Source organism: Littorina saxatilis, linkage group LG1, assembly GCF_037325665.1.
Source record: "Littorina saxatilis isolate snail1 linkage group LG1, US_GU_Lsax_2.0, whole genome shotgun sequence".
Lineage (NCBI taxonomy): Eukaryota > Metazoa > Mollusca > Gastropoda > Littorinimorpha > Littorinidae > Littorina > Littorina saxatilis.
Genome location: NC_090245.1, coordinates 23,130,842 through 23,147,949, shown reverse-complemented (window position 1 = coordinate 23,147,949; position 17,108 = coordinate 23,130,842). Strand labels below are relative to the sequence as shown.

General features: G+C 43.0%; 1 protein-coding gene across 1 annotated transcript; it reads left to right on the top strand.

Annotated features, from left to right (window-relative positions):
- Positions 1–4,104: 4,104 nt before the first annotated feature.
- LOC138965085 (regulator of microtubule dynamics protein 1-like) lies at positions 4,105–16,505 on the top strand. The gene is made up of 10 exons (XM_070337217.1): positions 4,105–4,180; positions 5,548–5,690; positions 7,224–7,320; positions 8,333–8,643; positions 10,594–10,683; positions 13,107–13,162; positions 13,488–13,575; positions 13,784–13,814; positions 14,453–14,586; positions 14,756–16,505. The coding sequence occupies exons 2-10, from the start codon at positions 5,562–5,564 to the stop codon at positions 14,807–14,809; spliced, it is 990 nt and encodes a 329-aa protein (XP_070193318.1). The 5' UTR covers positions 4,105–4,180; positions 5,548–5,561; the 3' UTR covers positions 14,810–16,505.
- Positions 16,506–17,108: the final 603 nt, after the last annotated feature.

The following is a 17,108-nucleotide window of genomic DNA, read 5'->3' as shown; positions in this document are numbered from 1 at the left end:
TGGGGGGGGGGGGAGGGGGGGAGTTCTTCCACAGTCATGGAGAAGTTGAGGCATGGTGATGAAGGAAAAGGGGGAGGTGTGCAGAGCTAGAGTTATCACCTCGCTTTGTTTTGGGAAACGAAAGTTTCCCTTCCCTTATCTCCTTCCACTCATTCTCTTCAAATGTTCGACCCTTCTCAACCACTCGCACAGAAGAAAAAAAATCAGTAAATGGGCAAAAAAAGTAGTGGTACCCCCCTTGTAAAAAAAAAATCGGTGAAAATCAGGGCTTAAAGGGACACTCAGCTTAATGTAAACCATCAGTTTCTGGTCATAGACTCTGTCAGGCTTTAACACACAATACAAACACCCTTTCGTTTAAACACTCACCTCTTGAGAACATCCTAGGTGCCCTCTGTAAAGAGCGAGCATTTTTCTAAGAATTTATTTTTGCATGGCCAGCCGGATTTACAATGAGACAAATCGGACGCCTCGTTTTGGCGCTAGACCTAACTTTTAAAATCTAAATAATAAATTGACAGCTTGTTACACAAACATTCTTAGTCATAAAAGAATTCTTTTTTCATCAAGAAAAGATCAGTACAATAAGAAGTTTTGAAAGTTTGAAAAAAGGGAGCCCGGACGTATACATGTATCATGCAAGGTCGTGTATGCCCAAGCAGACGGATTTTCAGCATAGCGCTTGCTTCTTTGAATCCAACCGCCGCGGATAAGTTCGTGTGACTCGCAGCCGTTTGTTGCGTTTTAGATTCAGAGGTACACAATAACGTGCTATTGCAGATACAGCGAGTCGCATTGAAATCACAAACTGATGACTAAATTGTGAAAAAAAAGGAAACTGGATCACACGGGTTCACGATGGCTCAGGGGTTAGATAAACCACGAAAACTGGTGTGTGGTTTACGCAAGCTAAATAGCCATTTAAACGAACTGTGTCATTTAATGCTATTAGATGTTATTGCAAGTGTGTTCCATAAGGTTAGAACAGCTTTTTTCATGAGAAGATTTAAATCGTTCTGTAAACCATTTGAGGCAGACTGGGGCTTTAAAAAGGGAGAGAGTTGTGAAAACTTGGGTAAATCTGTTTACAGAGGTTATGAACGGAAAATCTTTGAAAGCAATCTTGGGGGAGGGGGGTCTTAAAAGCAGGAGGGGGGGGGGGGGGGTCCACTCTTATAATTATCATGTCATGTTGTGTCAGAGTGTCGAGGTAGGGGTGGCAGATGAAGGAGTGTATATTCACATGTACATATATACTTTATACATATTCTACCCAGCCAACTAGTTGTCTAATATAGCTGACAATACTTGACTATTTCTTTCTCTTGTACAGTTGTAGATCTGACTGACCTGGACAAAAAGTTAAATAAAACCGATCAGAACCTGATCTTGTGAACTGATACAAAGAATTGTACAGTATTGCAGAAGTTGTGTGTCTTTGCAGTCGAAGGTTGCGTGGTTGAATGACTGTTTGGTTGATTGGTGTGTGTGTGTGTAGAAGTGTTGAGACATATGCTCTGGCTGTCCTCACAGCGGTGATTGTTTTCCATCATCACAAGGTGAGTGTCTGAATCGGGCACATGAACCAGTTGGAATACCAGTGTGTTTCAGAAGTGTAGAGTTGGATGATATGACTGTTCTCCTCACGGTGGTGCAGGGGACCCGCCCCCCATCACATTATATAAGTTTGTAAGCCTACAAAGATTAATGGGTACTGATGAACAAGTTCCGAAAATAAAACAACTAATTCAAAAAGACATTGCTTTTTTGTGTGTGCATGAAACAGTTTCAATAGCTCATTAATTCCCATGACATGACATGAGAATGTTGTCTATTCAGTGTCTATCTCAGTTTGATTCACATCCCCGTTGGTTAAAATGAAAACACATTCTTTAAAGGCAACACAAATGTGAGATTTTCATGTCACGCGTCATCAGTTTCTCAAAATACTGATAATTTACCTTCTTTATAGTCAACATTTTGAATAGCTTATACGTCTTGCATGTTGAGGCTGGAAACACATATATAAACACATCTTGAAAATAACAAAGTGAAAATTCGATGGTCTCATGAGCACCTTTTGAGAGTTGGTCATCTTTAATCTAACGAGCGCACGTACGCTCTTCCAGGCTGTACGGGGCAAACACGCATTGCGCCGCGTAAACAAACACACTGTCTATATACATCGAAAGACTACTTTAACACGGCTTTTAGATTGGAAAACATGTTTATCCTACATACGTGAGAGAGACACCCGTGAGATAATAATCGTTCAAATCACACGTGTGTATATCATGTAAATGAGGTCATGTCAAGCAAGTCTGGCAGGGACCTGTTTTTCCACTGCTTATGGTGCCAAAGTCACCGAGACAAACGTCATTATAGAAACAAAAATTGCGCTCGCTAATTACCCTCGATGAATCTTTAGAACTAACACGTCACGCCACACTTTCAGAGTGACGTTTCTTTGCTTTGACGTAATAGATTTCACGAGGCTTTAGAAGAGATCGAGGTTCCAAAACAAGCGTCTTCAATTTAGCTGCCTCGTCTGCAAGACATTTTCAGTCAAATACACGTAAGTACAGTATGTAGGATAAACAGAATACTACATGGCTTGCTGTGTCGTACCAGATTTACACTCGTTGCTTTTTCAAATAGTGAACAGCTCGCTTTCGCTCGCAGTTCAATATTTAAAAAAAAAACTCGTGTAAATCTGGTACGACACAGCAAGCCATGTAGTATTCTCTATATATCTTGCAAGTTCCTCAGTATCATTCTTCATTGGCTCTTTCGACGCCCGTTTTTAACTGCTTACTTCCCTTTATGTTAATCGGCCCGATGACTTGTTGGACCTGCGGCCCGACACCTTATGCCGACATCGGGAAGATATCGATTTCAGCGGGAAGACATCGGGACGATGTCGGCATAAGGTGTCGGGCCGCAGGTCCAACAAGCCATCGGGCCGATTAACATCGGACCGGATGCGTGCCGCCATAGTACAGGTGTTCGGCCGCCTGTCGGCCGCCTCATTGCCTCTTTGCAAAAGTTAGTCGGGCCAACACCCGCGTCGTCTCTTTTGACGTCACCGCCCCGACTTTTTGAAGGGTGTTCGGCCGATTATCGGACGCTAATGTCTTGCTGGCTGGGTGCAGCTACAGATACAGCAGTAGGCCCTATGTACAACCCCCCCCCCCCCCCCCCCCAGTGTAACAGTGCAAAATCCACTTACAGCTACAGCTACAGCAGTACAACCCCCTTCCCCCCAGTGTTAAAGTGGAAAACAAACCTACAGATACAGATACAGCAGAATGTACACCCCCCCCCCCCTCCAGTGTAACAGTGCAAAACACATCACCAGCTACAGATACAGCAGTATGTAGAACCCCACCCCCCCCCCCCCCCCCCCCCCCGCCTCTACCGCCCTCACCGTAACAGTACAAAACACACCTACAGCTACAGATACAGCCGTATGTACAACCCCCCCCCCCCCTCAGTATTACAGTATAAAACACACCAACAGCAACAGATTCAGCACGGTATGTACAACCCCCCCCCCCCCACCCCCCAAGTGTAACAGTGCAAAAATTACTTACAGCTACAGCAGTATGTACCCCCCCCCCCTCCCCCTAAGTAACAGTACAAAACACAGCTACAGATACAGCAGTATGTATACCCCCGCCCCCCCCCCCCCACCCCCAATGTAACAGTGCAAAACACACTTACAGCTACAGATTCAGCAGTATGTACAACCCCCAACCCAAGACTTGTTTGTTCTTCCAGCTTTGTGACGTAACACACGTATGTGCACAAGCTAGGTCATGAGCCAAGACTGCGCGCGCGGTGGAACGATGCAGAACAGCCAAAAAACGTGTAAAAGTATATTTTTAGGGCTACTGTGTTCATTTTTACACACGCAATTGTGGTTAATGAATTAAGAGTGTCAACATATCAAAAGTGACCCTAAACTTTGGACTTTTCCTTTAAAGTCTGCTGAGCCCTAGTACTAGCGTACTCGGGGAAAATACTTTCTCAAGGAAAACAAACGATGAATGAAGACAATGGCAAGTGATGACGTAAATGCTTGATGACGTAAATGCTTGATGACGTAAATGCTTGTAAGACTTGAGTGGTTCCTTGTTGTGCTGTTGGCTATGAAGAGTGTTTTTCTGAAAGTTTTCAAGTAAGTTTTGTGTGTGTGTAATTGTTATAAATTACACTTTTGTTTAAAATGCTAAAACATATTATTCTTGTGGTTTTTATAGCTTTTTAAAAAGGCATGATCTATTTTCTTGCTATCAGGAGAGGCTCCAAAATGGCCTTTATAATTCTAACATTCATTTTCCGTCAGGGGGGCCTGAACCCCCTACCGGGGCGTTGCCCCTGGACCCCACCAGGGGCCTATGCGGCCCCTGGACCCCGGCTTAGTTTCCTACTTTTGGAACATTTGCTGGTCTCATGTCTGACACACACACCGTCACTCACTCACTGACACGCACACACACACACACACACGCACACACACACACACACACACACTGACAAGACTGAGGGAGAGAGAAGGGGTGCTGGAGAGGATCTTCCACTAGGCTACTACTCTCTCTGTTCAAGTGTGCCGGACACGTTCATTCAAGAACCTGTTGTTAAGTTCATAGTTAGACCAAGCTGTTATTCTGTTGACGCTCATCACAGGCTCTGAGACAAGTGTTTGATAAGCCTCGACCACCATCGGTAACTGTAAGTACAACTCAGTGCCGAAACAAAGAAAACTTCATTATAATTATATACTACTGGCCAAAATGGAGTATTATAACTGACAAAGTTAGTCTTACTGTACGTGAAAATTTTCCCAAAATGTTATGTCTAGACGAAATCATAAACATTGATTTTTGCATTAGAAGGTGATGACTTATTTTTCGTGTAGTGACGTGTTCCGCTATAGCCTGCGTTTTGCAATGTCAGTGTTGCATTTTCGTAATGTCCAGTCTGAGTCTTTTATTTTTATTTTTATTTTTGTCACATAAGTTTTATCTAAAAGTTAAAAGTAATATTGTTGCAAGATGTGAATAGGCTGTTTTGCCGGCTTTTTTCTGTATTAAACAGTCATCGAGATCCGTAGTGCCGGTTAATTATCGTACTCCCGTTTCTAAACTTCACAGTCATTTATCACTGGGTTTTTTTCTTCTTGGGTGAGTTCGTTTGTGTGTGTTTGTTTGAATGTTTGTTTGATTGTTTGTTTGTTGTTGTTTTTTGCTGTCAGTTGTTGTTGTTGTTGTTGTTGTTGATTTCTCTGAAAAAATAATCCATCTGATAAGAAAGAAATATGTGATGAAATTAAGAGAAACTATATTAGTATTATTACTAAAGGAACAAAGTGAAAGTCGGATATGCAACGACAGGGGGTAGAGGGGGGGATTGCAACGACAACAAAAACACCAGTTCATTTCCATAGGGAAAAATCTTGCACAAAACTGTGCTCATCATTTAAATGTCAAATGAATCAAAGCGCTAACATCAAAACCAACAGCATTCACTTAAAACTTGTTTCAGAAATCCGGTTCGAAATGTTCAGTGCGCTTGCTCAACTTACCACTTCCGCTCGCAACGTTCGCTTTGTTCTTCGCTTCGTGGTTAGCAGACGACATAGTAACCGGGTGCTCCTTGCGCGATTCTGTCATCATTTGAACAACCAGGTAATTGTGTCATCCTTTTCTCTTCTTCTATGTTGTTATATTTCACTTTTGTTATATACTGATTTGTCATTTTCGTCGATGTATGTCTGTACAGACTGTTCAAATATTTGTAAAGAAACAGCCTAGTGAGGTCAGTTGCAGACGAATATTTATGAGCAGGGCCGGACCCAGGGGGGGGGGGGGGTTCCAGGGGTTCCGGAACCCCACCCCTGGAAAAAGCATGTACCTTGCTTTGAGTATGTTGTTTTTTTTACTAGTTTTAGCACCAAAACAATGCTGCTCTTAACCCTCAAAACAAGGCCCAGAATGCACCAGATTGCACAGATTTTAACCGTTTTTCAAAAATTTTCCGGGGGAGCATGCCCCCGGACCCCCCTAGTTGCGCGCGCTTGTGGCTTCGCCACTTCGCTGATTTGCCCCCCAAAAAAGGAGGAACCCCCCCCCCTTACAACTCATTTGGTCCGGCCCTGCTCAATGAGTGCTTCATGCAGCGAGGAGTGGTTACCAGTGACGTGAGAGGGTTTTGACCACAGGCACTCGTCACGAGCGGGTCGGGATCAAAGTGGGCGGGGCCTGTGCGCTCTCAAGACTACTACTATAACCATAAGAAAAGACAGCCAAGACATAGGCCACGCCCACCTCGTGACGAGTGCCTGTGGTTTTGACGAAGACACTCCAAGTCAGATTGACGTACAATGTGCCGGTTATACATGTTATCCGCGAGTACGCTAGTACAAGGGTCCAGCAGACTTTAATTGTCTGTGTGTCTGTGTGTGTGTCTCGACTTAACAGCTTATTGCTGGGAAACTACTGGGCGCAGTTCGTTCAAAAGTTGATACACTAACTTGATAATAGGTCCGATTGATCGTATTAAAACTTCATAATGTTACCTGGGACCTAAATGCGAAATAAACCACAAAAAAACGACTTGGCGGTGGGAGGAATTCGCGGTGCAACAGCCAGCCAGGCAGTCTGATAGAACGGTGCAAGGTCTCGGCAAACCAAGACTATGCCATCACGACCTACATTCTTTCGGGGTTTGTATTCACTCAATTACACGGTTGAGCACAAAACTTACTTTGTGCAAAGGGGTCTATCCCTAGCAAACGCCCACCCCCCAATTTTACCCTAAATCTGTGCACAGGGGGGGTGGGCTTATGCTAGGGATTTTACGGTAGTTGTAGTGATATCTTCAAAGCTTTTATTGCTACATGCGGCGGCACATTTGGTAAACTAGCCTCAAGGCAGTAACAAGGTGATTTTGGAACCACTATTGATTTCGTTTTGTGACGTTTCTTCTGTCGTCTTTGTCAGGCTTGCAAATGTCCTGTGTTAACCTACCCCCGTCCTGGCAGTTCAACACTCACACCACACATTCAAAAGCATTATCTCTCTCTCTCCCTCTCTCTCTCTACCTCCCCCCCCCCCCCCATCTACCCCCCTCTCTCTCTCTCTCTCTCTCTCTCTCTCTCTCCTACGTGAACGATTTTACTTGAAGATTTGTTTGAGTGTGTGACTTTAAACATGTTGCAGTTTGCTGGCAGACAACAGACACTTCCAAAGGCATACGGGTGGGCGTGGATACTGATGGCCACGCCTCTTGTTCTGAACAATCACGATTCACCAAAAGGTAAGTTGAGTCACCTCATATTGCAAATCATGAATAAGTTACATTTGCCAATGTCTCTCTCTCTCTCTCTCTCTCTCTCTCTCTCTCTCTCTCTCTCTCTCATAGAAACACAGAAGAATGAAATAAGAAAAGCACCCCAACACATAAGACACAGTTTATCTCATACGTACCCTAGCTCATCCACTGCCCCACACTCTCTCTCTCTCTCTCTCTCTCTCTGTCTCTCTCTGTCTCTCTCTCTCTCTCTCTCTCTCTCTCTCTCTCTCTCTCTCTCTCTCATAGAAACACAGAAGAATGAAATAAGAAAAGCACCCCAACACATAAGACACAGTTTATCTCATACGTACCCTAGCTCATCCACTGCCCCACAACAAAAAATACACCATTAACATGCACATTTATGTTCATGGTAACGAGTCAAGCCAGGATGTATGGCACCTGCATGTTTCGTTCTTGATTAGCAGAAAGACAGAGACTACCAATAGTATTGCAGTAGTTTAACACTGACCTGTTTCAAAAATAAATTAAAAACACTGACCTGTGCAGCAATGTACACAAACATTTACCTGTGTGAATACAAAATACCTGGTGTACACATGTTTGTTGAAGATTTATATAATTTAGAACTTAATTAACCTGATGTAGAATTGATGGGGTGGGTGGCATAATAGGGGGAGTACATGTATATCGGAAAATATAGACTGCAAGAAGTAAGAAGGTGGAAAATGATCGTATAGGGATATATTTCGTCCTGATCTTATGATCATAATTATGGTAATGGAGGTAACCAAGGTAAAACAGGGGAATTAATTCTAAGTCTGGACGTGCATGGTACTTAGCCTACTGCCTACTGTTCAGGCCCTTGACTGCATCTGTATGTTGAGTTTGATCCAAATCTTCATTTTATGGGACAATAAAATAATGAAAGTGAACAAAAATGTCTGTTGCATTAGCATCCTCATTTTTGTTTCCAATCAGTGAATATTTGTTTTTTCTTGCTGTGTCTTGACAGGTCCAGCAATCAACGGTCATACCATCAACTCTAACTTCAGCTGCAACAGCGATGACATCAATGAGATCATAAAAAAATCAGATGCGCTGTTGAAAGACTACAAGTATGATGAATTGTGTACATTACTTTCGGCGTACAAACAAGTGGAGAATGCCGAGCTGTTATGGCGACTGGCGGAGGCCAACTGCGCACGGGCAAAGCTTGAAGGAGAAAAGGGCCACGACCACAGGAGAAGAGAACTCATGGAAGAGGGTTTCACATTCGCGCAGCGGGCACTGAAACTGGACGAAAATAATTCAAAATGTCACTCTGTAAGTGTTCGGTGTTAGTTGCTTGACAAGCTGGCTGGCTATGAAATGCAGATCAGTTGATTGCTCTTCATTTTGCTGTGGCATGATTGATTAACTAAGTAATTATATTTTTTTGAATTATTAATATTATTTCTGCTTTGATTTATTTCTTTATTTTGTTTATTTTGCAGAATAGGTGAAGGTTAGGTCGCTCTGTGAATCTGTCTCTTTTTACAATTAGTCAAGTTTTGACTAAATGTTTTAACATAGAGGGGGAATCGAGACGAGGGTCGTGGTGTGTGTGTGTGTGTGTGCGGATGTCTGTGCGTGTGTGTGTGTAGAGCGATTCAGAGTAAACTACTGGACCGATCTTTATGAAATTGTACATGAGAGTTTCTGGGTATGATATCCCCAGACTTTTTTTCCATTTTTTGGATAAATGTCTTTGATGACGTCATATCCGGCTTTTTGTAAAAGTTGAGGCGGCACTGTCACACCCTAATTTTTCAGATTGAAATTTTGGCCAAGCAATCTTCGACGAAGTCCGGACTTTGGTATTGCATTTCAGCTTAGAGGCTTAAAAATTAATTAATGTCTTTGGTCATTAAAAATCTGAAAATTGTAATTACAATTATTTTTTTATAAAACGATCCAGAATTACGTTCATCTTATTCTTCATCATTTTCTGATTCCAAAAACATATAGATATGATATGTTTGGATTAAAAACACGCTCAGAAAGTTAAAACGAAGAGAGGTACAGAAAAGCGTGCTATGCAGCACAGCAAAACCACTACCGCGCTAAACAGGCTCGTCAATTTCACTGCCTTCTACGGACTACGGTCATTGTGAAAAAATGCAGAGCGTTCAGTTTCATTATGTGAGTTCCACAGCTTGACTAAATGTAGTAATTTCGCCTTACGCGACTTGTTTGTTGTTGTAATCTATAATTATGTGAAAGAGTGACACAGTAGTTCCCCTTTCACAGCAGCTGCTCTGCACCGACAGAGTTATCTTCCGGCCTTGAGCATGAGCTATTTATAGTAGCTCTACAATTCGTGTGCATCAGTTAAACAGAACAGCACACCTGTCAGATGCAGGGAGCTGTTTGTGATACCTGGGTCTAGCTGCTGTTGTCTCCTGTTAAGCTCTAGGGAAACCCGAGTTCACATGGCAGATTTTTATAGGGCTATATGTTTAGCCCGTAGGTCTCACACCTTTTTGACTGGCTTTGCCTCCAAAGGTGAATCGAGTGTGTCGTGCGCTTGGTTACATACATTTGTATTGCTTTCAAAAGCTAGAACATAATAGATTTGTTATTCTTCTTCTGCGTTCGATGTTGATGGCCGTGCTAAATCCTCAGACCAGTGGCTGCCAGGAAGTCCGCAGTCTTGCGCAGTTCGTCGGCAGGACCCCAGAGTTTGGCTCCAACACTGGTCTCTTCTTGCCAGAACTTCTGGCGTATTGTCTCTAGATGGGGACAGTTCTGGAGAATGTGCTCCGGAGTTTTCTCTTCCGAGCCACATTCACAGTGTGCGTCATCCGCAAGGCCCAGTCTCTTGAGGTGTTTCTTCAGTCCACAGTGCCCTGTCCTTAGACGGAAAATGGTGGTTTGGCTTCTCCGGTCTAGTTTGTTGATGGGGTCTTCCTGTGGGTTGTAGTCTCCGTTTCTCTTTTTCCAGTTTTCTTTCTTCTTCCGTTGTAGAAGAGTCTTGGCTTCTTTGTACGAGGTGGAGTTGTGTGGTTGGGGAAGTCTCGCACCTCCTTTTGCCAGCCTGTCCGCTTCTTCATTGCCGGCAATGCCGACATGAGCCGGTATCCTCTGGAGCACCACCTTGTTGTGTTGAGACAGGGTGCTGAGGCAGTTGTCGAGTTGCCCATTGGAAAAGTGTTATAATTCACATGTATTATCTGAAGTAAGCTTGAATATCACCTTTGTAAAACAAATTTACACAATGATTTAATTTTGCAGTGGTATGCCACGATGCTGCACTATACTAGCGAGTTTCATGGGTACAAGACCCACTTCAGCAATGCCTTCATCATCAGGGATCATTTCGAGGTTGGTTATGAGGTTTTATGACTTGCACACACTGTGAGGAATGTGCCAAGACAAACAAGATCAGTAGGAATGAGCATGTGTGCAGTACAGTGGAAACCCCCTTTTAAGACCTTAAAAAATCTGAGAAAATCTGGTCTTAAAAAGGAGAGGGTCTTAGAATAGGGGTAAATTTACAGAGGCTATGAAGAAACACTCTAAGAAAACAGGGGGGGGGGGGGGGGGTCTGAAAGGCAGGGAGTCTTAAATTGGGGGGTCTTAAAGGGGGGTTCCATTGTACCTGTAGGTGATGGTCAAGAGATTCATTCACTAGAGTAGCACTGGCCTCAATTCATTAGAACCTGGCCCTACAGGGGAAGAAGAAATTAAAAATGATTATAAAAGCGCACATTGTTATTATACATTTTTCAATCTGAATGTGTGTGTGTGTGTGTGTGTGTGTGTGTGTGTGTGTGTGTGTGTGTGTGATGCTGCCATATTTGAGGGATGATCCTGTGTGTACCCATCTGTATCTATATATATATATACTAGATGAATACCCGCTTCGCCGGGTACGGCTTCGCCGGGAAGAAGTCGAGCCGAATACGCACCGCACCCCACGAAGGAAGGGAGATAAACGCGCAAAACACTGGAGAAGAGTAAAAATAGTATAACGGGAATATGGATTGAGCGTTGTCGACAGTGACCTTCTAAAAATAGAAACGGGAATATGGATTGACGCCACACGAAGGAAGGGAGATAAACGCTGAAAACACTGGAGAAGATAAGGAAGAGTTACTGGGAATGGATCCAGAGAAAAACCAAAATCGGTGAGTTACTGGGAATGGATCCAGAGAAAAACCAAAATCGGTTCAGCGCTGTGCGCTGAGAGCACGTGTTGAAATATCTCATCGAGCAGGTTGTGTCCGGGGTGTACCAGAATATGGCCACCAAATTTGAAACAGATCCATCGAGAACCTTGGGCGTGCATCGCGGACACACACACACACACACACACACACACAGACACAAGTCGTATATATATATATAGATATATATATATATGCCTTTGCCTATCTGTAGCACCTTCTATATATATATACGACTTGTGTGTGTGTGTGTGTGTGTGTGTGTGTGTGTGTGTGTGTGTGTGTGTGTTCGCGATGCACGCCCAAGGTTCTCGATGGATCTGTTTCAAATTTGGTGGCCATATTCAGGTACACCCCGGACACAACCTGCTCGATGAGATATTTCAACACGTGCTCTCAGCGCGCAGCGCTGAACCGATTTTGGTTTTTCTCTGGATCCATTCCCAGTAACTCTTCCTTATCTTCTCCAGTGTTTTCAGCGTTTATCTCCCTTCCTTCGTGTGGCGTCAATCCATATTCCCGTTACTACGTTACTATTTTTAAAATGTCACTGCACTGTCCAGAACGCTTTCCTTGCACCCGTAAGTTGTCCTTACTGTAAAAGTGAAAAGGTCGAATCAATTTATAGCCACGCGAAAAATACACTGTCATCTATCTCTATATATTTATAGATATAGATATACATATATATATATACGGCTTCTCTGTGTGTGTTTGTGTGTGTGTGTGTGGGCAACACCTGTGGATTGTAGAGTTCTGTTTGTGATGTGGTCTGGCGGCTTTGGTGTGTCTGTATGTTCAGGCCTTCCTTCGAGAAGCCATAACAGTTATTCTCAATCTCGTTTGAGTGGACTTCGCCTTCAAAGGTGATTGTGGTGTTTCGGCACTCGGTTACATTTGGCGTCGTCGACAGCGATGGGACTCGACATGAAATGTTCAGGCCACTGAATCATTTTCGTGCTGTTCCCATTCCACCTGGGAGGGACCTAAGCTTGGTGGGTCCATGGTTCGGAACTTTGGGAACAAAGTTCATTCAAAGGGGGTCGAGTGTGACAGGGAGACTACCGTCGCCCTTCACAGCAGACTCTGCAGAGTTGTTCGCCTTAGAAGTTGTGGGCTTTCCTTGCATGTACCCGTAAGTTGTCCTCACTGTAAAAGTGCAAAGGTCGAATCTATTTATCGAAAAATCCACTGTCATCTATCTCTATATATTTATGTATATATAGATAGATATATACGGCTTCTGTGTGTGTGTGTGTGTGTGTGTGTGTGTGTGTGTGTGTGTGTGTGTGTGCATGTGTGGAGGCAACACCTGTGGATTGTAGAGTTCTGTTTGTGATGGGGTCTGGCGGCTTTTGTCTGTCTCTATGTTCTGGCATTTGAGAAGCCATAACAGATAATATAGGGCTTAGAAATAAGCTCTAAAATTCTCAATCCCGTTTGAGAGGACTTCGCCTTCAAAGGTGATTGTGGTGAACCGCCACGCTGTCTGTCTCTGTCTCGCGATTCACCCCGGCGAAGCCGGATATTCCTCTAGTCTTACAATATGCCCCGTTCAATGCAAATTATGTTTTTCAGAAGGCAATTGCTCTTGACCCAAAAGATGCTATCTCTCTCCACTCACTGGGATATTGGTAAGAATAAACGAGCACGGAAGACTGTATACTAGTAATATTCTGTATGCAGACTAAAGAAAACGGACATGATGGTAGATCTATGCCACAGCCAGCTCTAGTGTGGAGAATGTAGGCTAGACAGTTTTATCAGAATCAACCGATTTAAGTTTTGTGTTGTCTTCTTTTTAACTTTATTCAATTTTCGAAAGGATGAAAGTGGCTGCTTAAAATTTACACACAAAAAAAGGGGGGGGGGGGGTTGCAGTATCATATTACAGAACTACATGCAGTATTGTTCCCATTGTGATGTTTCATTCCTTCATGAAGACTTTTCTTCTTCCAGGTGCTTTGCATTTACAAATCTACCATGGTATCAGAAGAAAATACTGGGAGTATTATTCCGCTCTCCGCCAAACACAACTTATGAACAGGTATGAACTTCATTTTTGTACTGCCTCTTTTTTTTTGTACTAAGCATGTCTTTGTGAAATGTGTGTGTGTGTGTTGTCTGTTTTGTCTGTGTCTATGCAGTTTGTCTTGTTAATGAGGATGGTGGCTGTTGGTGTGTATCCCACTGAAGAAAATGGATCCATTTCTGTCATACATTTCAGTAATTATTATTCTTTCTTTGTTTTTCAGGCATTAGAATACTTTTACAAGGCAGAAGAAGGTATGCATTGCTTTCACTGTTTCAGTATGAGAATGACAACGTGCAACATGTGTTTTTAAGGCTTGAGCACAATCTGTGAATGTGTAAGTGCCATGGTTTTTTGAGGAGAAAAAACAAATTTTCTTTGTAAAGTTCTTGAAATTGCCTCTGGTTTATATTTTTTTCTCACTGTATTCCTGTAATTTTGTTTCATTATGCTGATCTTCCTCGGTGTGTCAGCGTTTGAGAGCGAGGAAGAAAGTGACTTTTGTATGCACTTTGGTGTATGTGTGTGTGTGTGTGTGCGTGTGTGCTTCGATTTATTCATGTGAGAGGAAAAGAGTGGTAAGAGTGCTATGACTGTAGGCTTGCAGGTAGGCTAGGTGATTCTTGGCGAGTAAAGCATGAACTTTACTGATCTCAGTCACCATAGCTTAATTACTATTTTGATGAGCAAAGACGCCCTCCTTTTTACATCCTGATTTTCTCAGAAGTTTTGAGATCTTAAAAGGGGGATCCATAGCACCAGCAAATGATCCCTGCATAAGATGAGCAACGCTCATGCTTTACTCAAAAAGATTCACCCAGCCTATACCTACAAGCCTAGACATAGGTAGCACTCTGACCACTCTTTCATGAATATATTGTGCCTGTTGCAGTGTCACCAGGGTTTTTCAGCATGAACTTGGTAATGGCTGGGCGGGCTCACTACCACCTCCACCAGTATGACAAGGCCAGGGACCTCTTCACTCGCGCTGTGAACGTCAGCCCCAGATCTCCCGATGAAAGACAGGTACATTTACAAATATTTCACCAGACAGGCAGACACAGAGAGATTTACCATGACAGAGTTATTCCCAGAATCCATCTATTTCCCAGCAATAGGATAGTAATGAAATATAAAATGAAATTGTTGACATGTAGTAGGACATTAACACCTTATGCTGATCTGTTTGTTGCAGGCACATGCAAAAGCTGCAGAAATGCTGAAGAAGTTGCATCACCACCACCACTAGTCTTCTCAATCAACAAAGACATTAATTTTTGGGAGATTTATCAGACCCACCCCAATCCCACCTTTATTCCCTCAGGATCTGTATCCCGCCTGTACTGCGTCCGTGGTATACTTGCTTTGATTTAGCTGAATTTGTTTGTTTGGTTGTTGTTATTGGTGATACATGTACTTCCTTTAGTGAGCTCATTTCTCTTATTTATTATGGTTTGAGGGATGTTACAAACAACACATTTGACTGTAAAATACTCAAGTTATTTAGATTTATGCTGAGATGCAACAGTGGAACCCCCTTTTAAGACCCCCGCTCTTGTTGTAAGACCCTAGTACCGTAAAATCCCTAGCATAAGCCCACCATCTAGCAAACGCCCACCCCCCACTTTGGGCCAAAAGTTGTGCACAGGGGTAACTACCTAGCAAACGCCCACCCTGCTTTTTTCAAAGAGACTATAGGCTCACTTTCACTAAGATTTGTGCAGACTGTTCTAAAAGTCATCTTTTTCCCCTTCTTTACCTTTTCGTGTTTCTTTCCTTTTTGACTCACATGCGAGGCAAAAGTGAGTCTATGTACTCACCCGAGTCGTCCGTCCGTCCGTCCGGGCGTCCGTCCGTCCGGAAAACTTTAACGTTGGATATTTCTTGGACACTATTAAGTCTATCAACACCTGATGTGGCCTGATGGTGTATGGTTACAAGATCTCAAAAAACATGTGCGGCAACTTGACCTCACTTCAAGTTTAAGGTCACAGGGGCCGTAATTGTTGTCTTAAAAACGACCATTTTTCACATTTTCGCATTTTTTTCTGAAGTTATCGAGAATGGCAACCTTAGCTATGTATGCTATACAGGGAAATGTAAGCCCTATCTTTGGACACCAGTTTGGTTGACCTTGCTTCAAGGTCAAGGTCGCAAGGGTCCTTTAAAGTTGGATTGTATACATATTTTGAAGTGACCTTGACCCTGAACTATGGAAGATAACTGTTTCAAACTTAAACATTATGTGGGGCACATGTTATGCTTTCATCATGAGACACATTTGGTCACATATGATCAAGGTCAAGGTCACTTTGACCCTTATGAAATGTGACCAAAATAAGGTAGTGAACCACTAAAAGTGACCATATCTCATGGTAGAAAGAGCCAATAAGCACCATTGTACTTCCTATGTCTTGAATTAACAGCTTTGTGTTGCATGACCTTGGATGACCTTGACCTTGGGTCAAGGTCACATGTATTTTGGTAGGAAAAATGTGTAAAGCAGTTCTTAGTGTATGATGTCATTGCTAGGTTTAGTTATTTGACCTTGACCCTGAAGGTCAAGGTCATGTAAAGGTCAAGGTCAAGCATGTGAGTCGTATGGGCTTTGCCCTTCTTGTTTCTTATTCTTTAATTGTCCCCTCTCCTCACTCCCACCCATCGTTCATGTTTTTTCGAGTTTCTCTTCTCTTTTTTTTCCTAAGTTTGTGGGTTTTTCTTTCTCAGAAAGATTGGGCCTTTTGAAGACAAAATCCTAGTTCAGTTAACGTTTCATTTCCAAAGACGATCGTGTAATTTCTTCCCTGTACAGAAAGAAAGGGCTTCATTGGTGTTGACATTTCGACATTTCATCAAGTTTCTTTTCCCCGGAATTGTGTTGTTATTGTTTGTCCTTGCAAAGGTCTGGCGATTTTCTTTTTACTTTATAAATTTATATGAATGACTATGCTCGTGTTGTTTTCAGAAGAGCCAGTCTCTCTCTCTCTCTCTCTCTCTCTCTCTCGAAGGTCAAGATCACCGGCGGTCGTAAACAGACGCAAGTTTTGCCTCTCTGAAGAATTAACCGTAATTTACAGGGTACCTATGCCAAAATATGGATGTTACTGGACTACCAGCTGCAGCTCAAGATCTTTTGTGCACCCTTCTGACCAAAAACAAAGTCACTTCTTGGAAAATTAGCGGCAATGGACAAAATTCAGTTTTTACCATTCGACTCACAGCATGCCAAAGTGACACCGCCATGACACAAAGTAAACAGGGACAGTGGAAAAGAAAGTCGCCTTCACAACTTCGCCGCGACCAACAACGCTTAAACCAAAGACTGAGGAAGGTAGGGGAGTGTGAGCATGATGTGTTTTCTTCTTTCAATGGCCAGATGTTGAAATCAGAGAAAATTTCAATTGTGTAGACAGTGACAAACAAACTCGTCAAACAGACAAACACACTGTCGCTACCCCCTGCCAACAAACACGTGAAACTCGCCGTGAAGACAGTGACATGAATGCAGCTCAACAAAGGCCGAGGGTTGTGACCCGCAGTGTTACCGC